Below are 23,714 nucleotides of genomic sequence, written 5' to 3'. Positions count from 1 at the left end.
TACCACACAGAGAGCAGGCTCAAGCATCCGTGGGGGTGGTAGGGGTCGTCTCGTGTGTTTCTGAGTCTTTGGTTCCTTGTGCTTTATTGCCTAACATAATGTCTTGAAATCCACTGACACATATTTTGGTCAAGTGTTTCGGATAGTTTCAGATGAGAAGATAAATCTACTTTCTTACTCCATCTTCGCCAGTGAAAGTGAATGTCGCTCAGTCATGTCCGACTCTTTGTGACCCAATGGATTATACAGTCCATGGAATTCTCTGGGCCAGAATACTGGAGTGGGTAGCGTTTCCCTTCTCCCAGGGATCTTTCCAACCCAGGGATTGAACCCAGGTCTCCCACAGTGCAGGTGCATTCTTTACCAGCTGAGCCACAGGGAAGCCTAAGAATACTGGAGTGGGTAGCCTATCCCTTCTCCAGTGGATCTTCCTGACCCAGGTATCGAACTGGGGTCTCCTGCATTGCAGGCAGATTCTTTACCAACTGAGCTACTGGGGAAGCCAGATGTAACTATAATTTTTAATATAAAAATTAAGCAATTGTTATAACACCATTAAGCCAAGATTTTTCACCCTTGGAAAAAGGAGACATTTAGATTTACTTTGATAAATAACACTCATACTTCTTGTAAATAATAAATGATTATAAATGTCCCGAAGATGAGACTATTTTACATAAAGTTTTGTCTAAGGAGTGTATTATCATAACCAATTCTTATAGTTGGCTTGAGAAACTCTGGCTGTAACATCCTTTTTTTTTTTTTCCGATTTTCTGTGTATCAAAATAAAAAATAATCTGCGCTTTCCTTGGAATGGGAAAGGTAAACCTCTTTCTAGTATATGTGCTTAATCTCTCAGTCATGTCCAACGCTTTGCAACCCCATGAACTAAACCCACCAGGCTCCTCTGTCCATGGGGTTCCCCAGGCAAGAATACTGGAACGGGTTGCCATTTCCTTCTCCAGGGCATCTTTCCAACCCAGGGATTGTCTCTTGGGTCTTCTCCATTGGCAGGAGGATTCTTTAACCCTGAGCCATCTGAGAGGCCCTTCTTTCTAGAATACTTATTTATGGTTGAGCACATTGGCCAAAATGTTTGTTTGAGTTTTTCCTTAGATCGAGCTTTTGGGCCAACCCAACAATTCCTGCCCTCACCCACGCTCCACACGGGCCGGAAGGAAATTTCCTGCTCTTGCGCTGTCTGCTCTTCACCTTTCCCCAGCACTAGCCAACTCCAGGCAGACAAGTGCCAGTGGTGAGCAGAAAGTAGTGTGCTACAGGGCACATTTTCTCTGAGATAAATTTAGATCAGTTTAAGAAAAATAAAGCCTGTCCAAGATGACAGAGAATTCAGCCCATGTGCTCCCTGGGGTGTCGTGCTGGTGCCAACCTGCAAGAAACAGACTTCCTGTCTGTTGGGAGGTGGACCAAACTCATCAAGTGCTTTTCCTTAAGCTGGAGGGCTATCAAAGTTGTGTCCTTTCATTCTTCTCCCTCTTGTTTACAAGTGTTAAGGTCATGGGCCTTCTTTGAGATTATAAATATGCAGGTCCCAAGGCTGCAGTGTTTGCTTGTTATCCTTTCAGTTGAGCTTCCAGCTTCAGGACTGAACCATGCTTTTCCATCCATTAGAATCCTCTGGATAGTGACCAGATGACTGCAGATGAATTTTTCATGTTCTCTTTGCATTTTGAAGGCCTGTGTTCATCCTGGCGCTCAGCCTTTGCACGCAAACTGCTTGCGTTCACCTTTGTAAGAACAGAGGTGACTGGCTCTTTGCTCTGAGTCGCCAGTGGTCACTGGGATCATCATAGATTCTATGTGCCCCTGAGCAGAGTAATGCAACCAGGGGATGTGATTGGGACAAGAGTGGGAGAATGGGAGAATGTTCTAGACTCAGGGTGTGCCCCCAAACCTGTGAGTTCAGTCAGAGATACTGCCGAGTGGATCAGCAAGTGTCTTTAGGTGTTGAGATGCCCGGCAAGGAATCAGAGAACCTGAAGCCCAGATGCTGACGCTGACTTGCCCTTGGTCAAGGGCAGGGCCTCATTTCTTTGCAAGTCCACTGGGCCTCCCACATGTCATTTACTGAACAGGTGCTTGATGCGTGCATGCGTGCATACTCAGTCGCTTCAGTCATGTCTGATTCTTTGCCACCCCATGGACTGTATGTAGCCCACCAGGCTCCTCTGTCCATGGGATTCTTCAGGCAAGAATACTGGAGTGGGTTGCGATTTCCTCCTCCAGGGGAATCTTGCTGACCCAAGGATTGAACTCACATCCCCTGCCCTCCTGGATTCTTTACCACTGAGCCATCGGGGAAGCCCATCAGTGAAAGGGTTACTAGGTTTTAAGTCTGGCTTCAACCTGGATTGAGTGATTTCCCTTTAGATGCTTTCCAAGAGGAATCCCCTTGAAGGAAAAAAAAAAAAAGCCAACTGCTCCAAGTCTCTCTAAGCAGACCAGGAAGAAATGTAGGCAGCTGGGAGGAATTGGGCAATTCTGTCTGTTCCTCTGCTTCCAAGCATGAAACCTTGTACTTGGAACCACTACAGCAGAGCAACACTTCACAGTCCTTGTTATTTCATATTAACACTTAGAATGATGCACAGCGGGCCATTCCTTCTCAGCCCCTTGCCGGCATCCTTGTGTCATAAGGAGCGGTTGTCACATCTGGGCTGACTGTTTTCTCACAGGTGACCCTCCTTGCTTCCTAGGGTACCCCAAGCAGAGGACCACGGCCCCCCGCAACGGGTTCTCCCCGAAGCCGGACCCGCAGGCCCGCGAGGCGGAGCGGCTGCTGGTACAGCGGCTGAAGGAGCGTTGCGAGCAGCAGGCCCGACAGCTGGGGCTCGCGCAGGCGGAGCTGAGGACCGCCGTCCGCGGCTTCCAGGCGCTCGCCGTGGCCACGCAGCTCTTCTTCGGGAAGGTGAGGCCACGCCTGGTGAATGTGGAAGCGGGAGGGCAGCGGCGGGGATGGTTCTTAGTGTGCGAGCTTTGGTTCGGGTTTGGGGTTAGAGATGGTTTGATTTTCAGGTGCTGCGGTGTCTCGGCCAGCATCATGGGATGTTTTGGGAGCCGAGTTTAGACTTGGCGTGTGAAAAACATTAGTCTGGGAAGATGGATTCATAACCTTGTTTCCAGAAGGGAAAATTACATAAAAAAAAAAAAAGAAAAGCAAAAGTGAAGTCGCTTAGTCATGTCCAACTCTTTGCAACCCCATGAACTGTAGCCTACCAGGCTCCTCTTGTCCATGGGATTTTCCAGACAAGAGTACTGGAGTGGGTTGCCATTTCCTTCTCCAGAGGAAGAAAAAAGAAAAGGTATAAAGGGAGGTTTGGAAGGTGAGGTCTTGGAAGAGAATGGGGCGTGTGGTGGTTGCATTTGGACCCAAGACGGCCAGGTTCTGAGACGTCTGTGCCTCTCAGTACAGAGCAAGCCAGGGCGGCAGCGCGGGCCATTGTGGCCCTTGAGGGGACCTGGGCGGTGCCGGGTCCGGGGTCTCTCCTCCGGGCCACGCTCACAGTGTGCGGGGGGCAGCGTGGGGAGGGGGCGTCCCCCCGACCCCTTGGTTCTTCTGACAATGCAGAGAGGCCTTTGGTTCCTCAGCCTAAGAGTCCAGAGTCTCCTAGGCTTGTCTGGACACTGAGTCTGTTATCAGACTTGGTTTGTTGTTGTTGTCTTTTGTGACCCCATGGAGTGTAGCCCCCCAGGCTCTTCTGTCCATGAAATGTCCCAGGCAAGAATACAAGAGTGGGTTGCTATTTCCTTCTCCAGGGAATCTTCCTGACCCACAGATCAAACCCGAGTCTCTTGCGTCTCCTGCATTGGCAGGTGGATTCTTTACCACTAGCACCACCTGGGAAGCCCTTGGGACAGTCTGGTAACATTCACAACGGTAACATTCACCAAACATAGTTCAGCCTCCCTGTCTCTCAATGTAGAAGGGAGGCGGTGGGAGCCTGGGCCTGACTTTGTACATTCTTGCTCCATGCCGGGGTGACCAAGGAGCATTTGGGGGAGAACTTGAACCTTTACCTTTGAAGTTTAAACACTACGAGTTACCATATCAATAACCTATAAGACATTAATTTCAGAAAGTAAAAGTGCTATAGACATGTCCCCCAACCAGGAAAATGAGATAACTAAATTTCTAGCTAATTTAAAGAAGAAAAATCAGAAGAATATTAACCAACACCATGTCCACTAGTTTTCCTTATTACCTGAACCTTAAAGTGTGGAGGACTCTGACCTTTTATGGCCGCCTGCAGCCTCTCTTGTCCCGCCCAGCATAGAAACCTCAGCTGCCCTTTTAGGGCTTGTTGCCTTTTTTGCTTAAAGCTTTTCGCTCAAGGAGCTAATTCCCAGTGTATAGTTGTGATCAAAGACAAGATGAACAGATTTCAGTTTTATCAATAGTTTCCTTCTCCTCCCTCGTCAGCATGTTAACACCAGCGATCAATGACCAATTTGAATGTTATGTCTTCCCTTCCGGTCTGGTACCCCTGGGGCCAACCTTGAAGAGCTGAAATGACTGTGTTCCCACCCTGTAAGAATTAAAATTACAGACACGTTTTTGAGGCACCAAAGAGGCCGGATGTGCCATGTTACATATTGAGCAGTTTTCTTACTAGAGAGAGAGAGTCGTGTTTTCTATTCTTTGGCTGGATGTATGTTTTCCACTGACTGTCGGGTCTTTAATGAAGAGAGGAAACGAGGGTTGTTCCTTGCAGTTCAGTTATAAAATGCAGTGTGTTACTCTGTCCGCTGTGTCCCTTCCATGCATCACCCAGCGTCGTAGCAAACCCTTGATAAAGATTTCCTGTGAATTGACTTGCCAGCAAACATCAACTTAACACATTGGTTACAGGCACTGTGAGGGCTTCCCTGGTGGCTCAGATGGTCAGAAATCTGCCTGTAATGCGGGAGACCCAAGTTCGATCCCTGCATCGGGAAGATTCCCCTGGAGAAGGGAATGGCTACCCACTCCAGTATTCTTGCCTGGAGAATCCCATGTACAGAGGTGACAGTCCATGGAGTTGCAAACAGTCAGATATAACTGAGCGACTAACACTTTCATAGTTTTTTTTTCCCCCTAACATGCAGTGTGTTTTCAAGTTGGAAATTTTGGACCCCACCCATGGAATCATGGCAGTGAAGAGAATTTTCTATGTTGAAATTAAGGGTCGGTTCCCTGTAACAGTGTATTTCTGGGCCCCAGGAGAATTCCCGTTGGCCCAGGAGCCACGAGTTATACTTCTCTGTAGCATCCACATGGCTCTTCCATCGGAGGAGATCCCAAAGGGCTGGCAGGTGATTTGCAGGCATGTCCATCAGAGCCCCCTACTGGCTGGAGCCACACTCAGCTTGACATTTCAGCAAGATAGATGGACCTGAATTTCATTCTCTTTTCAGTAAATCACAACCAGTGACTACAGACAGGCCTCCTGATGACCATGGCATTTCACCTCCCACACAGTGCATCCTTTTCTCTGTCCTGATCGCAACTCTCTCTCCAGATAAGCTCCAGAAGAAACAATAGACATTTTTTTTTTTAAGTCTGTAATTGATCATAAGCGGCTTCCACATAGGCTGGATTTGCTCCACGTGGTTTAAGATGATTGATTTGAGAGTTTGTGACTGGAGTGGAGCACCCAGGGAAATAAGAGGCCAGACAAGCCAGGAAGTATGGATGATGGAGCCCTCTATTACAAGATATCGTGATCCTGACATGTTCCCTGTATCTTATCGTGGGAAGCTGATGTGTTATTATTATTTTTATGTGTGAGACATGGTCACAGCCCAGCATACTACAGCTATGCAGAGCATGACCACCACAGCCAGCCTGAAAAAACAAGGTATTTTCTGCTCTTCCCCTTAAAGACCCTGCTGGAGCTCCATGCCTGTATCTTTTCTGTGCTGTAGCATTTTGTCTACAAAGCCTGGCGTGGTAGAGCGAGGGCACCGTGCTGGCAAGGGGTCAACCCCACCAACGCCTCCTCCACCGCCATGAAGACTTGAGCAAGTTACTGTCCCTCTTGGCGCCTTGTCAGCATCACCCATGGGAAAATAGTACATCCTTGCCCGACTCGGCTTCCTGCTGCCAAGTCCGCTCTGACCAGTCATCTTTGAGTCTCAAAGTTTCCTCAATTGCAAATAGGATCATTAATAACTCTTCACAAGGTTATAGAGAGAATGTCATGAATTAATGGGCAAAGGTACTTTGAACAGTATTCAGTAAAGCATCCTTTTTGAGGACAAGGAAATCTGACAAATATTTTACTCTCAAGTGGGATGAGTAAGACATAGGTGAGAAATGTAAAGGGAAAACACAGAACAGACTCCTCTTATTTCATTTTATGTACATAAAGGATTTGACTCGGGGTGTCCTTTACGGATAGAGCAGCTTTCTAGTCCAGCTACTCAGCTGGGGCTCTGTATTTTTTCCAGAAGGTGCTGATTCCATCAAGGATGGGAAGTCACTAGAAAAAGGAATCAGGAGCCTAGATGAGAATCTTCCGTTTCTGCCCTGTGCTTCACAGCTCATGGCACAGTGGCTGTGAGCGTTGTCGGCTGTGTTTCAGTCTGAGCCCAGCGTCCAGGGATGCTCAGATGTCACCTTTAAGTGTCAACACCTGCCTCACATTTACGCTGATTCTCGGTAGCTCCACTCTGCCAACAGGGCATGGTCCTCACCACCAGCCAGACAGCTTTGCTGAAATCTGCGGTCTCAGACCTCTGGGGGGTGTAGTAATAAGTGTAACTCTCAGGGACTCGCACTTCTCAGGGTCATGTTGAAAGATTATTTTTTAAATCTTTCTCTGCCTGCTTCCCGGGAACACTACTCTTTAGCAGCCCCTGGTGGCTAATCCAGGAAACAACACAGATGGTGGTCCTGTTAATATTAACATATTAAGCGGCGTGCCTCGCCCTGTAGCATCCAATTTTACAGGTTACATCTGAGAGTGTATTTGTTTTCATTTCATTTTTAATCAGGTTTATTATATTTATTCAGTTTTTTATATTGGTTTGTATAATTTTTATCATTTCACTTTATGAATGTAACAGATATTGGTTTTAATTATTTTTATTTATTATTGAAAATAGTATTAGGCATACAGAGAATGAAAATTAATGTCAAGCATTTGTGTATTTTCTAAGCATAATCAAAATTAATAATTCAGCAGCCTCCTTTTCCCTAAAGTACATAGCGTGAAAGTGTTCGTTGCTATCTTCTCAGACTCTTTGCAGCTCCTCCGTCCGTGGGATTTTGCAGCCAAGAATACTGGAGTGGGTTTGCCATTTCCTTCTCCAGTGGTTCTTCCTGACCCAGGGATTGAACTTGGGTCTGGGTCTCCTGCATTGCAGGCAGATTCTTTACCGTCTGAGCCACCAGGGAAGCCCCAGTTAGGGGTGTACATATTTTTAAATGTAGTTCATATATTTAACTTTTCATCTTCAATTCACTTATGTTAGTAGGTTTTAATCTCCTGCCTCCACCAATGAAAGGTTCCATAGAGTTCAAAAAGTAAAAGACAAAGCATTTTAATAACAATATCACTCTTGTTTATTGACCATCTCCAGTGTCCTGGACAGTTTACATGTAACATTTTAACCCTCACAAAACCCTGCCTTTAAGCGTTGACATTATTTTCATGGGACAGTTGAGGAGACTGAGGCTCAGGGAGGTTCTGTAGCCTTCCCAAGACAATAGAATTAGAAAGCGATGGAGCCACAATACAACCCATATCAACCCATATCCAACCCGTATCAGTTCAGTTCAGTTCAGTCGCTCAGTTGTGTCCAGCTGTTTGTGACCCCATGGACTGCAGCATGCTAGGCCTCCCTGTCCGTCACCAACTCCTGGAGTTTACTCAAACTCATGTCCATTGAGTCAGTGATGCCATCTAACCATCTCATCCTCTGTTGTCCCCATCTCCTCCTACCTTCAATCTTTCCCAGGATGAGGGTCTTTTCAAATGAGTCAGTACTTTGCATCAGGTGGCCAGAGTATTGGAGTTTCAGCTTCAGCATCCGTCCTTTCAGTGAAAATTCAGGACTGATTTCCTTTAGGATGAACTGGTTGGATCTCCTTACAGTCCAAGGGACTCTCAAGAATCTTCTCCAACACCACAGTTCAAAAGCATCAAATCTTTGGTACTCAGTTTTCTTTATAGTCCAACTCTCACATCCATACCTGACCACTGGAAAAACCATACCTTTGACTATTTGGACCTTTGTTGGCAAAGTAATGTCTTATCAATCGAAGTCTAACCCATATTAACTCATGTCCAGCCAATGTCCAACCCGTATCAACCCATGTCCTGCCCATGTTTTCCAGAATGTTATGGTATTTCCTCTCCCTCTCCCCACAGCCTTCAAGGTTGTGAGGATTTGTACTGTGCCTTACATTCAGGGGAGGATTGGGAACGTGGTCCATTTGTACCAGGACCGCCATGGCCTGAGTGAGTTACAGCGAGAGCCATCTCTACTTCACACACACTCTTTGGATTTTCTCTGACCCCAAATATACATCACCATGCATCCTAGCCATTCAGTTTAATTCCGCACCTGTTGGTTAAGTGGAAGATTTAAAAACTCAGTCTCAGACCCTGCCTTCTAATTCCAGAGGGGAAAGACACTTTTTTGAATCCCTGGAGGACAGAGTATTGATGTGGCTCTCAGGGGTCCCACAAGGAGCGATTATTCCAGCCTGGGCCATATGGCCATTCAGAGAGGACGGATGCTTGTGGGCTGGCCCTCGAGAGTAAATCAGGCTTCCATAGCAGAGGTGGGGGGCCCAGCACAGCGGGCAGCACAGCCCTGGAACAAACCAGGCTGGATCTGCCAGGAGTAGAGTCTGATTTGCCTAAAGTGTGGAGCTTCTGGACTGTCAGTAGCCAGAAATGAGGCAGAAGGGTTTGGTGACTTAAATAGCAGAGTAAAGCGAGGCTCAATTTGAGGCAGTCAGGAGGCACTGAGAGTTTTGGACAGAGTACATTCGAAGCTGCATTTCAGGACAGTTGATCTGATAGCAGAGTATGGGATGGAAAGTAGAAAGAGAACCCCAAGCAGAGAAAACACTTAGGAAGCTCAGCTGCTCGTAGTAATAACCTGGGCAAAGGGTGGGAGGGTGAGGAGGAGGGTCTGACATAAAGGAGAAGGCGGATACAGGACCCCAGGACCCAGCCTGTGAGCCAGTTAAGGGGTCCATGGGGTTTACAAGTCCAAGAGGCTCCAGGTGGGAAAAGGTAAACTGTCCCCACCCTGGCCCCAGCAAGTCCCAAATAGAAATCACAAAACTGAGGAATGTTATATTCATGTAGGACTCTTGTGTTTATGGCTCAGGAATATTTATAAAGAGGTTGCGGGTTCTCTGTTTAACTGTTTTCTCTGGAACTGTACACGTTGTGCGTCCGTGAACCCTCAGGGTCCAGGTTCAGTGGACCTGTAGGGATGGACATTTTTCCTCCAAAAATATGCTTTTATGCAATACGTATATTACTCAAATATACTATCACCTGTTCCTTTGGAATTCAGAAAAAATTGTCGAGAATTCTATCCCACGTTCTAGGAGTGCTCTCTGTCCCATTCTCTTGGAAATTTCAAGTGGGAGAAGCTTATTTTTTTTATATTAATAGTTACCCATGAAGAGCCCCTGGAGAAGAAAATGGCAACCCACTCCAGGATTCATGGCTTGGAGAACCCCATGGACAGAGGAGCCTGCTCCCATATATAGCATTCCCCCCGCAACCTGGACTAGTTCCACTTTGTCGATTTCCAAGATTCTTTGTGCTTTGTGGTGCTGGGGGCTCCACGAGGGAGTTAAACGTGGGTTTAAATGTCAGGAGAGAAAAAGGAAGCTCTAGAAAGGCAGACTTGGGAGTCATTTGTGTAGAAGTGACATGAGAAGAGTGAGATTGACAGGAGCGTGTGTACAGGAGGACATGGGACAGAGCCTCTGCAGGGACCCAGGGAGGAGGAGTGGGAAAGATAGGAAAGGAGAACGGTTGCTGGCAACAGGAGAGTCCCTCCTCGAAGAAGCCAAATGAGAAAGGAGTTTCTGAAGGAGGGGGTGCATTGTAAAACCAGGTACCAGACAGTAGATGAAAATGATACAGAATGAGAAAGTATCCCAGAGCTGGTCACTTTCAGAGGAGCATCTGTAAGTGGGTCAGAACAAGAAGACTCCCCTGGTTCCTTAACAACCAAATGGTTCAGCAGGTTTGGCCTCCATCAGCTTGGGCTCCAAAATCACTGAGTATGGTGACTGCAGCCATGAAATTAAAAGATGCTGTTCCTTCGGAGAAAAACTATGACAAACCTAGGCAGCATGGTAAAAAACAGACATCATTTTTCTGACAAAGGTCCATCTAGTCAAAGCTATGGTTTTTCCAGTAGTCATGTACAGATGTGAGAGTTGGACCATAAAGAAGGTCCAGCACCAAAGAATTGATAATTTCGAATTGTGGTGCTGTTAAAGACTCTTGAGAATTCCTTGGACTGCAAGGAGATCAAACCAGTCAATCCTAAAGGAAATCAACCCTGAATATTCATTGGAAGGACTGACGCTGAAGCTGAAGCTCTAATACTTTGGCTATATGATGCAAAGAGCCAGCTCACTGGAAAAGGCCCTGATGCTGGGAAAGATTGAAGGCAGGAGGAGAGGGGGACGACAGAGGATGAAATGGTTGGATGGCATCACCTACTTGATGACATGAGTTTGAGCAAGCTCCAGGAGTTGGTGATGTACAGAGAAGCCTGGCAGGCTGCAGTCTGTTTGGTTGCAAAGAGTCAGACAGGACTGAGCGACTGAACAAGCTTGTGGTGAAGCTGGTACTTTTCCCCATCAGAAATGGCAATGGCGACATCTACAGGGCATTGGCTGGAAATGAAATCTGTGCCCTGAGAACAGTGCTGGCCAAGTATTACCTTAAATTCCAGAGTGTTTTACAAAAGCAGGTGCTGTTCTCCTCCCCTCACTCACTAAAGTGCGAACTGCAGACCTGCCTGTTCCACACGCGTAAGTGATACTAGGTTTGAAATTAAAATCATACAACTGCTTTCGTTTTTCATTTTATTCCTGACAAAATACTAAGACAGCAAGAATAAAATTGATGTCACACACTGCAAGCAGTTTGACTAGGACATCATTTATAAAAGCAATTACATATTGAGAGTCCAACGATCTATGTCTGTAATTCAGTCCCTAGAGATTACGGAGGCCCATGATGTCTGCTCCACCAGGAACAGAAGGAGAAATATTTGAAATTGAAAAATATTGGCTCCGTAACATGGCAGCACTCTCTTTAAAACAGAGGCATCATGAAAACTGTGCTGACAAAACAGGTAGAGGGGATATCATTTCTCAAATTTTTCTTCAATAGTATTTCCCCATTATTTTTTCAGTGTGAAAGAATTGCAGTGCCAGAAATGTATATCTATTTTACAAGCATAAAGGAGACAAAAGGAGAGGGGGAAAAAAGTGAAGAATAAATGCAATGCATGCATGTTAAGTCACTTCAGTCATGTTTGACTCTTTGGGACCCCATCAACTACAGCCCGCCAGGCTCCTCTGTCTATGGGATTCTCCAGGCAAGAATACTGGAGTGGGTTGTCATGCCCTTTTCCAGGGGATCTTCCTGACCAGGGATCGAACCCATGTCTCTTGTATCGGCAAGCGGGTTCTTTACCTCTAGTGCCACCTGGGAAGCCCCAATGCAATGCATAGAAAAGTTATAAAGATATTAATCCAGTCAGAACAGTAATCACATGAAATGTGAGTGGTCTAAACACACTACTTAAAGGACAGAGATAGTCAAAAAGAGTTTTTTTTTTTTTTTAACATAACTATATACTGTCCACAAGAAAACCTATTTAAATATAAAGACTCTGTGCTCCATGTTAAGTGGCAGCCAGGATGGGAGGGGAGTTTGGGGGAGAGTGGATACATGGATATGTATGGCTGAGTTGCTCTGCTATACATCTGACACTACTGCAACATTGTTAATCCACTATACTCCAATATAAAATAAAAAGTTTAAAAAATAAATAAGTATAAAGACTCTTAACAAAGTAAAGGGATGGAGAAAGATATACCATGCTAACACGAATCCAAAGAAAGTTGGAATAACTGTAAGTATATAATCTTAGACAAAGCAGACTTCAGAATAAGATCATCACAGATAAAGAGGATACCACATTATGAATGAAGGGATCCATTCTCCAAAAGACATAAAAAACATGAAGGTAGTTAGGATAAGATGGTTGGACGACATCATCGACTCAATGGACATGAGTTGAGTTTGCGCAAACTCCAGGAGATAGTGAAGAACAGGGAAGCCTGGTGTGCTGCAGTCCATGGGGTCATGAAGAGTAGGACATGACTGAACGACTGAACAAATTATTGATATTTTAGGTTGACTCTGTTTGGATCCAGTGACTTTACATTCAGGGAATGCTCAGTTGTTCCAGTACAGAGAACCTTGTTGCTTTAATCTTTAGAAAAATCTGGTGAAAAGCTTCCAGGATTTAGGGGAAAATTAGTTGTGAATACCCAATGTGTCCTGGGCACTGTTCTGCCCTTTACATTTTTATGTGCATCATCTCATTTGATTCTCACATTAAACTTCTGATGCAGGTGTTTTGACACCCATTATATAGATAACTCAAGTTGCCTTAATCAATAACATTTTGCTTATTACTTCATTTGTCAACTATTTAACAAGCACCTGGTAATCTCAGAATAATGAAATAAATAATAAATCCAGTCAAATATCCCTCCTAACATTTGCAAAGCACCAAGGATCTTCCCTGCTGGTCCAGTGGTTAAGGATCCATCTTGCAATACAGAGGACGTGGGTTTGATCCCTGGTGAGGGGGCTAAGATCCCATGTGCTTCAGGGCCAAATAACCAAAAAATCATAAAGCAGAAGCAGTATTGTAACAAATACAACAAAGACTTTGAAAATGGACCACATCAAAAAATCTTTTAAAAAATTGTCAGGGTATATATGGAAACATGGATTAAAACACATGACTCAACTGTCTGCTGTCAACAAGAATTTTGCTTAAAATACAGAAAGATGTAGGTTAAAAGTATCACTAAAAGGATGGAACATGGAACCATGAATCAAAAGTCATGGAGTGGCTGTGTTGATAGCAGACAAGGTAGACTTCAGAGCAGAGAAAATTACCAAGGGTGAGAGGGATGTTATACAATGTAAACGGGTTAATTTTCCAACATATAACAGTCCTAAATGTGTCTGTCTAACAATAGAACTTTAAAACACACCAGGCAAAAACAGAACTGAAAGGAGAAGACGACGGATATAAAATTATGCTTGGGAGATTTCAACACCTCCTTTCTCAGTAATGAACAGAAGCAGGAGACAGAGACTAACAAAGATATAGAAGAAGTGAATACCATCATCAGCCAACAAGAACTTATAGATGTTTATAAAATACTGCACCCAACAATGGGAGAACATACATTCTTTTCAGTGCACATGGAACATTCACCAAGATAGAATGTATTTAGGGTCATAAAATTTACAAATTTTAAGTAGTTAGAATCATACAAAATATGTTATCTGACCTTAATGAAATTAGACAAAAATCAGTAAGAGGAGGATAACAGGAAAATCTTTAACCATTTGGAAGTTAAATGACACATGCTAAATAACTGGAGTGTCAAAAAGAAGTCTCAAGGGAAATTTTTAAACTAAAATGAAAAAAATGAAATTGCAACATTTAGAAATTTGTGCAACACAGCTACCATCATGCCTAAGATGATATTTATAGTATTAAAAACTCAGAAAAGACAAAAGATTTAAATCAATAAGCTTCTACCTCAAGATACTAGAAGAAGAATGTATGTTTGTAGCCTGTATTGTAGGTACAGCATAGCACAAAAATAACCTCAAAGCAGGAAAATGGAAGGAAATAAAGACAGGAGGAGAAATTAGTGAAACTGAAAACAGAAAAATAATAGAATCAATGAAACCGACAGCTGTTTCTTTGAAACAGTCAACAAAATTGATGAACATGAGTCTGACAAACAAAAACACAAACTTAGAAGCATCAGGAATGAAAGAGGGGAAATCACCACAGATCCCACAGGTATTAAAAAGGAGTTATCTGTTGATGTACATAACAGCCCACATGATTTGCAAAGGCTTTATGCTGAGTTCAAGAAGCTACACTTGAGATGGCGTGCTCTTTGATTCTGTGAGATCTTCCAAAAGGCAAAACTGTAGTGATGGAGAACAGATTAGTAGTTGCCAGGGGTCAGGGATGTGGGAAGGGTGTACAAAGGGAGATTTTTAAAAAAGATTTTTTATTTTATATTGGAGTATAGCTGATTAGCAGTGTTGTGATAGTTACAGGTGGACAGCAATGGACTCAACCATACATATATATGTATCCATTCTCCACCAGTGGAGAGAGCTAACTCACTGGAAAAGACTTTTACACTGGGAAAGATTGAGGGCCGGATGAGAACGGGGTGACAGAGGATGAGATGGTTGAATGGCATCATTGACTCAATGGACATGCATTTGAGCAAGCTCTGGGAGATGGTGAAGGACAGGGAAGCCTGGCATGCTGCAGTCCATGCGGTCACAAAGAGTCTGACGTGACTTAAGACTGAACAACAATTCTCCCCCAAACTCCCCTCCTATCCAGGCTGCCACATAACCCCGTGCTATGCAGTAGGCAAAGGGGGATTTTTGAAACAGTGGAGCTGTTCTATATTCTAGTTGTGGTGGTAGTTACAGAAATCTATGCATGTTTTCACCCTTATAGACCTGTACACACAAAAACACAGTGTTATTATATGTTAATTTTTAAAGTAAATTTTTAAAAATCACAATCCATATGTCATTTTCTTATTGTCCTTTGGTTCTTATTCTTTTGGAACTTATAGGAAAGGCAGATATATCTAGTGTTTGGTGAGATGCGTCCTCAGTTCTTCACAGGAATAGGTTATACTTGTAGCAGGACAATGTGTAGAGTGTCGATTTGCAGTACATCATATTCAGAACATTTATCCATGTGCTCTGACCCAGCCTAAGACTTGGTCCACCTGGCACAAGACACTAGTCACCGTAGCTCAGCCTCGGAGCTAACAAGGACTCAGATTCTCACCTTCAGCCTGAAAAGCCCAAGAGGCAGAGAAAGCTTTGAAAAGGGCAGTTAATCTGAGCAGAAATGCTAAGAGCCTCCTGGCCTTCCTCAGTTAAAGGGAAACCATCCAAGCTGGGAAGGGGAAGAGAGTACCAGAAGAATTGCAAGATTAAGGTTATTCAGTTAGCACCTGCTTCAGGATGAATCCAAGAGGAGAGATAAAACTCGGTGGAACCTCCAGAATTCAGTGGATCTCAGGGTGATGGCAGGGGGGAGGGCTTCCCTGGTGGCTCAGTGGTAAAAAATCCACCTGCCAATGCAGGAGACATGGGTTTGATCCCTGGGTCAAGAAGATCCCCTGGTGAAGGGAATGGCTACCCACTCCAGTATTTTTGCCTGGAGAATCCCATGGACAGAGGAGTCTTGGGGAGCTGCAGTCTATGGGGGTCCCAAAAGAGTCGGACACAACTGAGCAACTAAACAATAACAGTGAATGGGTGCTGGAGCTCCTTGCCTTGCTCATCTCACCTGGACTCCTGGTGGTCACAGACCTTCCTGACCTCCTTCGAGCCACAGTGGACTGAGGGTGACAGAGCAGAGGTGGGTGGAAAGGGGGAGGGCGGAACGAGTGCCCTGGCAGCTTTAGGGTGTGAAGAACACCACCCACACGAGATGGAACGGGAGATCGGCATGGACGTGATGACCAGAGGCCACGGTGCAGATGCTGTGAGGACAGAGCCAGGGACCACAGCCCTTATGGCATGCGTGGTTGTGCACACAGCAGGTGTGAGGTGAAAGGAGACACCAGAGTCCTTCCAGATGAGTCATGGTTCAGAGGCTGCCAGCTCCGGAGCACGTGGAAGGAGAGCCGGAGGCCACCAGCCCAGCCATACCAGGACCAGCTTGGAATCAAGCCAGGTGGCATGGGAGAGAAGAAAACCCAGGAGAGAGGGGCTTCAGCTGGAAAGTGGCTGATTTCTGTTACCCTAAATTGAGAAATGATGGCGTCACCAGCTCAATGGACGTGAGTTTGAGCAAACTCAGGGAGATAGTGAAGGACAGGGAAGCCTGGCATTCTGCAGTCCATGGGGTTGCAAAGAGTCGGACACGACTGAGCTACTGAACAACAACAGCAATGATTTTTAACCTAAAAGCCACAAAACTACATTTCTCCAAACTGAGGAAAATCAGAGGTACCAAGTCAAGATGAAGGGAGGTCAGAGAATAGGAAAAGTATACTTGTGATGACTTGAATTTTTGGCGTTCATATCTATAACAGTCTTTTTTTTTTTTTAAGTTATGACTAAAAATAAGAAGGAATGGTGGAATTTGTGTTTTCTGAGCTGGTAATGTGTTCTAGCCTCCAGATGAGGCCCCGGGGCTATAAAAACCACCCTATAAGTGAGGCAGTCTCGTTTTCACAGATGGAAAACAGGAGCTCAGAGACGCTTGGAAGCAAAGGCTGCAGAGTGCAGCCAGGATTTGAAGGCATCTGACTCTCAACCAGCGTTCTTTGCCCCTGTGTTCCACACTGCCTCTCACAACAGGAAGAAACACAAGGGCAACTGGTCACTCGGATCCCAGGATACCCTTGTCCCGTGGCCAGGAAGAGAGAGAGGCTTAGGGGACACAGTCGTGCTGGCATCAGAGTGGCCAGCACGGGTCCTGACGTGGGTAGCTGCGAATCTCAGATGAGACTGGAGAACAGTTTCAGACCACGAACTCACCGGTACTCTGAGTATTGTGATTTTGAGCCGCATATAGTAACACTTGCTTTAAAGATAAGAGAGTTTAAAGTGGGGGAATTCCCAAGAGAAAGGGGGCTCCCCCCACCAGACTCACTTCTCCATGGGTTGGACTTTGGTTTTGCTAGTGAGCTGTCCCATATTGGTGGTCTCAGTCTTTAATTTCTATTTGTGGTAGAGTAAGTCCTCTACATACAAATGAGTTCCATTCTGAGAGCACGTTCATCAGTCCAATCTGTTCATAAGACCAACCAAGTTAGCCTAGGTACCCAGCTAACAGTTGGCTCTAGAGTTCTGAACTGTACATCACCGCTGCTTTTACCCTTGCTTCTGGACATCCTGGGCTTGAAATAGAGATGCTGTCCGGCTGTATTTTATACTGTACAGTGAAGCACCCAAAGCACCACCACTTGCAGAAGACGCACACACAGGACGGTGCACGCCAGACTCGTGAACCAACCTACGTGATTGGACCCGCAAACAGACGTTTGCATCTTCGCAAGTTTGCAACTTTGAAGGTTCATATGTAGGGGACTTACTGTAGTTAGGTTGTTCTGATAGAGGAAGGGAGGTTTCACAGAGTGCTTTTCTCAGCAAAGAAGAAACAGGTTAGTTTAGGCTGCCACAGAGCCCATGCCTGCCTGGGAACAGCCCTGACCGCCTGTTTTTTATTCCCTTCTAGGAAAATCTGCATTGATTTTAGGAGGACTAAAATTAGCTAAGGAATAAAGAGGTAGAACAACCCAGACTGGACTCCATAGCTGACTAGAATCCTTCCTGAGCCTGGAATCTATAGCTGGGGACCTCAAGGGGCAGATTCTCGGCTTCTCCTGAGACATAGGCAGTCCTAGAGTTGAAGAAGAGAGAAAGCTCTGTGCCAGGAAAAAATCTGGGGTATATAATGTAGACTAGCCAGGAGCAAGTTTGCATCTGGGGCGAGCAAAGAAGTACTAAATTCCTAACACAATGAAGCAAAAGGATTCGATGTTATGTAATCAGAAGCTGTCTGTGCTTATAGCATAGAGCTTAGACTGTTATTCAGTCGCTCAGTGGTGTTTGTGACTCTGCGACCCCATGGACCGCAGCACGCCAGGCTCCCCTGTTGATCACCGTATCCCGGAGCTTGCTCAAACTCATGTCCATTGAATCAGTGATGCCATCCAACCATCTTGTCCTCTGTTGTCGCCTTCTCCTCCCACCTTCAATCTTTCCCAGCATCAGGGTCTTTTCTAATGAGTAGGCTCTTTGCATCAGGTGGCCAAAGTGTTGGCGCTTCAGCTTCAGCATCAGTGCTTCCAATGAATATTCAGTATTGATTTCCTTTAGGATGGACTGGTTGGATCTCCTTGCGGTCCAAGGGACTCTCAAGAGTCTTCTCCAACACCACAGTTCAAAAGCATCAGTTCTTCAGTGTTCAGCCTTCTTTATGGTCCAACTCTCACATCCGTAGATGACTCCTGGAAAAACCACAGCTTTGACTATACGGGCCTGTTGGCAAAGTAATGTCTCTGCTTTTTAATATGCTGTCTAGGTTTGTCATAGCTTTTCTTCCAAGGAGCAAGCGTCGTTTAATTTCGTGGCTGCAATCACCATCTCGTGACGTGGGTACAGTGCACAAAATTGCCTGCCAGCCTAGGGGAGTTATTTAGAGCTGCTGCAAGGAGGAAGGGCTCGTGTACTGTTTATCACTCCTTGTTATTAGCTAACGTTTGTGTATCTCACCGAGTGCCAAGCACTTGGCAAGGGCTCACCGCCGCTAGTCCTGGATAATTCTAGCCACAGCCCCGTGGGTGGGCACTGCTGGGACCTAGAGAGAAGAGTGATCCTTCCTGAAGTCACACAAGTGACCCAGAGCCAGGTTGGAGTCTGACCCAAGGGCAAGGTCGTTCAGACTTCATCACTGTGTTCCGCTGCCTCCTAGAAGCTTATGTGTGGGATGATACTCCGTACAATAAAGTGGGAAAACGCCATGTAGACAAAGCACAGAACTGGGGTCAGAAACCCACTTCAGTCTGATCCTTACCAGCTCTGTGATCTGGAAGGGCCACCGACCCTCTGTTTCAGTCTCCTCGCCTGGAGAAGGAGACTACTCTGAGGGTGAGCCAAGGGATATTCACGGAAGTGGTCTGAAGACTCTGCCACTTGGTGATGATGCCTATGTATTCAGAAAATAATCCTCAAGTCAAGTGCCTGCTCTAGACCAGAAGCCGTGCTCAGGGCTGGGAATACACCAGAGGGTGGAACAGACGCGGTCTATGCCCTCATGGAGCTGGGGCTCCGGTGCAGGGATTGAGCAAGTCTTTTAAAGAGAGAAAGGAGTGTTGGAGGCTGTGACCTCATCTGGGCGCTTCGGGATGTGGGCTCTGAGAAGAAAGAGGTGGAGAGGTCGGGAACACGAGGGCAGCAGATCTGCCAGGGGAGGAGGGCTGCGTGGAAAATCACAGTGGCAGAAGGGGATATGCCTGCTCACTCAGTTGGGGGTGGGGGTCTATAGACCCCTAGGCTGGGGAGCTGGTTGATGGACCAGACCTTGCAGGGCCTCCTAAGCAGTGAGGGGATGCCTATTCCTCATGGAGAAACAGAAGTAAGCCCCTGTGTGATGGGTGATCTGGGAAGACTCAGGTTTCAAGAGCAGACGGGCAGGGAGACCACATGGGAAGGTAAGGCTATGGTCCATCTGGGCATGGATGGTGGTGGCTTGGACCAGTGTGATGGACGTAGGGATGGAGAGATGTCTGTGGTGGCGGGAGAGGTGTTCCGGAGGTAAGTCGGGTAGGAGTAGTGATGTGTTAGAATAAGGGGTGGTGAGGAAAAGGGGGCTGCCAGGGCTGGACTGGGGGATGAGGTGAATAGGGTACCACTCACTGAGATGGAGTTCCCTGGTGGCTGGTTCCCTGGTGGCTCAGATGGTAAAGACTCTGCCTGCAGTGCAGAAAACCCAAGTTCTATCACTGGGTTGGGAAGATCGCCTGGAGAAGGGAATGGCAACCCACTCCAGTATTCTTGCCTGGAGAATCCCATGGACAGAGGAGGCTGGCGGGCTATCGTCCACAGGGTCGCAAAGAGTCGGACACAACTGAGCGACTTCCACCACCACACTGAGATGGAAAATGGGACCAGTGGGCTCCTCAGAGGTTCATGAACCCAGTTCTCAGAATGTGGAGTTTGGGATGCCTTTGAGACATCCACTGAAAATGTCCAATAGTTTAAATAGAACCAGTTCTCTTGACACCAATAGCTGGTGCAGATTGTCTGACTTTTAAAAGAAAGTGGCAGAGCGCCTGCTGGGGGTCTCCATGGTCTGGGTCCAAAGAGATTCTTTTGGGGTATAAAACACAGTGCCCTTTTTTCCAGAGTTGGCCTTATTTGTGTGATATCAGATGAAGACATGACACAGGGAGAAAATACAAGTCAGCGTGTGATTGATTGATAAGATCTCGGAGTGTGCGGGAAGTGAGTGGAGAGGCTTCCTGGAAAAAGTGAGGCTCATGCAGGAGACCCCTGGCTGGCTGAGGGACAGGTGGGAGGGAAGACAATGACACAGCGATGCAAGCAGGAGAAGTGAGAATAAATGCAGCTCTGTGCCAAGTGGGGGTGGGGAGTGAGGTGGGAGACCGACTGAAGATTGCTGTGTATCATCTATCAGATGACTTTGCGGCATGGCGTCCAGCACTGAACGCAAAGATGTATTTGAAGATGAGACTTGTGTTCTTGGAACTGTGACTTTTAATTTCATTGGCTTCTGGTCTTGTTAAAGGATCAGTCATGGCAAATGGCAAACCTAAGTTCAAATGACATGAAAATTGAGTGTATATGTGTGTATTTTTCACCCGTGTGGAAGGTTTTGTGCAGTATCTTAACAGCCAGCTTAGCAAAAATGATATTTTAAAATAGATGTGAGCACCTCGAGAAAGCGATGTCTGTTTCCACTCCATCCTAATCCCAGCTCCTGGGGGCAGCTAGGGTGACCTGGAATCAAGCCTGGAGGCCCTACAGTGGGAGGGAGTGGACGGCCCTGGAGAGCCAAGGCAGAAACCGAATGAATGACCCTTCTCGAATTGCGGTTCACCTGGATGACTTCTGATTTGAATAACACGTGTGTCTGCACAGGGCAGTTGTCTCATCCTGGGCTCTGGGTTTTTGCATTCCTGCCACACCAGCCTGCCATCTCCCCTTACCTCCTTGGGGGGTGGGATCCAGCCCTATAATTTCAGAGCCCATCAGAAGGCGTGCACACAGGAACGTAGGTGATACCATGTGGGTGTGGGCCGCCCTGAAGGAGGGGCTCACCCTCTTGGTCTGCTGAAAAGGAGACCCGGTGCCCGGAGTCAGCATCTTCTATTTCCATCTGCTTGTTACCATTCCCGGAAACTGTCCACAGGCTCCTCACAGACAGGAAGCACTCGTCTGCTTTTAGCTGTCCTCTTGTTCTCAGGAATAGGGAAACAGACTCATGTGAAACATACAGAGTAATTCAGGGAGAACCACTTTGGGGCCTGTTTAGAATAAGCTGACCTATATTGTCTATAATTAAACCTGGTGTGGGGTTACATTTTGAAAAATTCTTTTTAGCTAATGAATCCTTTTTTGGTGCACCACAGCAGAATCCCCAAAGAAAGGGAGAAAAAATATCTGTGTGTATTTATAAAGCATCCTCTTTGGATGAATATATTTTGTGAGAGGAGGCTAGCAAGGGGAAATATTACAGCCAAAATGATATTCTTCTCTTCCATAGGAAGAGACTTTTTAAAAATAATGAAACCAAGTTCAGATGGCTCTAGTGGTAAAGAACCCACTTGCCAGTGCAGGAGATATAAGAGATGTGGGTTCAATGCCTGGGCTGGCAAGATCCCCTGGAGAAGGGCATGGCAACCCACTCTAGTATTCTTGCTGGGAATATCCCATGGACAGAGAATGCTGGAGGGCTATAGTCCATGGAGTCGCAAAGAGTTGCACACGACTGAGTGACTGATGCATGCATGCACGCAAGTCATGATGAGTTCATTCTATTTCCTTATCCAAGTGCAAGGAAAACCCTGTGCTCATTGAACTTGTGACATTAGCTGAAATTTCTGATATAATCAGGATTATAATCAGGAGAAAAACATCAGCTTTCTCTAGGCCAGGGTCTGACCTGTTACATACTGTCCAGAAGCTTCCGATGCAGAAGCACGTGTGTTCTGTTCGCATGCCGGCCACTGTGTTGGCACACAGGGAGGGTGTCCAGACAGTCCAGGAGAAGCACTCGGCCCAAACTTGTGTTCTGAATTCCCACCTCTTCTAACAGTCTGGGGGCTTCTCTGGTAGCTCAGTCTGTAAAGAATCTGCCTGCAGTGCAGGAGACCTGGGTTTGATCCCTGGGTCGGGAAGATCCCCTGAAGAAGGAAATGGCAAACCACTTCAGTATTCTTGGAAAGTCCCATGGACAGAGGAGCCTGGCAGGCTGCAGTCCATGGAGTCTGAAGCGATGGACACAACTTAGCGACTAAACCATTACCACTAACAGTCTGGAGCCCCCAAGAGCAGCAGGATTGAAACAAAGCCTGCCGCTTGCGAGGGCTGAGGCTCGTGCGCTGCATGGTTCGTTTCTCTCATCTTCAGTTCTGACAGCAGCTTGGGTACTTGGGACCTGTCTAGCCACAGCTGCCAAAGACAGCCAGCACCTGGAAATCGTTCAGACGTGGCGGGTCCCAGCCTCGGGGCCTAGCCAGCAGTGCCCTGCCCCCACTCCCGTGTCCAGCCTGTCTGCATTTTAGCCACTTCACCTGAGACCGTGATTCCCAGCTGAAAAGAGACCACAGCTACTGTTTGGATAGTACTGACGGCCTGTAAACATCTAAATGTCAGTTCAGTTCAGTTCAGTTCAGTCGCTCAAGTCGTGTCTGACTCTTTGCGACCCCATGGACTGCAGCATGCTAGGCCTCCCTGTCCATCACCAACTCCTGCAGTTTACTCAAACTCATGTCCATTGAATTGGTGATGCCATCCAATCATCTCATCCTCTGTCGTCACCTTCTCCTTCTGCCTTCAATCTTTGCCAGCATCAGGGTCTTTTCAAATGAGTCAGCTCTTCACATCGGGTGGCCAATGTATTGGAGTTTCAGCTTCAACATCAGTCCTTCCAATGAACACCCAGAACTGATTTCCTGGTTGGATCTCCTTGCAGTCCAAGGGACTCTCAAGAGTCTTCTCCAACACCACAGTTCAAAAGCATCAATTCTTTGGCGCTCAGCTTTCTTTATGGTCCAACTCTCACATCCATACATGACTACTGGGAAAACCATAGCCTTGACTAGATGGACCTTTGTTGACAAAGTAATGTCTCTGCTTTTAATATGCTATCTAGGTCAGTCATAACTTTCCTTGCAAGGAGTAAGCGTCTTTTTATTTCATGGCTGCAGTCATCATCTGCAGTGATTTTGGAGCCCCCCAAAATAGTCTGCCACTGTTTCCACTGTTTCCCTATCTCTTTGCCAAGAAGTGATGGGACCAGATGCCATGATCTTAGTTTTCTGAATGTTGAGCTTTAAGCCAACTTTTTCACTCTCCTCTTTCACTTTCATCAAGAGGCAAGTGTAGTTTTGAAAATACGACTTGGGGAACCACCATGTTAGGTTGTAACACTCATGTTGGGACCACATTTAAATTCCGATCTAAATTCGATTCATTACTTCATTCCCTTTTTCTTCTGGGTCTATGGGGGTGCTGGTCACATTGCTGGGGCACTGGTGTCCCTCAGGGAACAAGAGCGATCCTGGCTACTGGGCTATAGGATGAGATAAAGTCTCAGGAGTGTCGTAAGGCAGGTTGAAAAGGTGTCATGAGTTGTAAGAAATACAAGAT

At 46.2% G+C, this 23,714-nt stretch overlaps 1 protein-coding gene across 4 annotated transcripts in view; it reads left to right on the top strand.

Annotated features, from left to right (window-relative positions):
• The window catches only part of MTUS2 (microtubule associated scaffold protein 2), a 371,881-nt gene that overhangs the window by 258,850 nt on the left and 89,317 nt on the right, over positions 1 to 23,714 (top strand). For all 4 annotated transcript variants that reach the window (XM_043477534.1, XM_043477531.1, XM_043477533.1 and 1 more), the window contains one exon: positions 2,718 to 2,929. In XM_043477534.1, the coding sequence (XP_043333469.1) occupies positions 2,718 to 2,929 (212 nt within the window). The remainder of the gene's footprint in view (positions 1 to 2,717; positions 2,930 to 23,714) is intronic.

This window comes from Cervus canadensis, chromosome 9 (genome assembly GCF_019320065.1).
Source record: "Cervus canadensis isolate Bull #8, Minnesota chromosome 9, ASM1932006v1, whole genome shotgun sequence".
NCBI lineage: Eukaryota > Metazoa > Chordata > Mammalia > Artiodactyla > Cervidae > Cervus > Cervus canadensis.
Note: the sequence above shows the minus strand (reverse complement) of the source record. Positions and strands in the feature narration are given on the sequence as shown.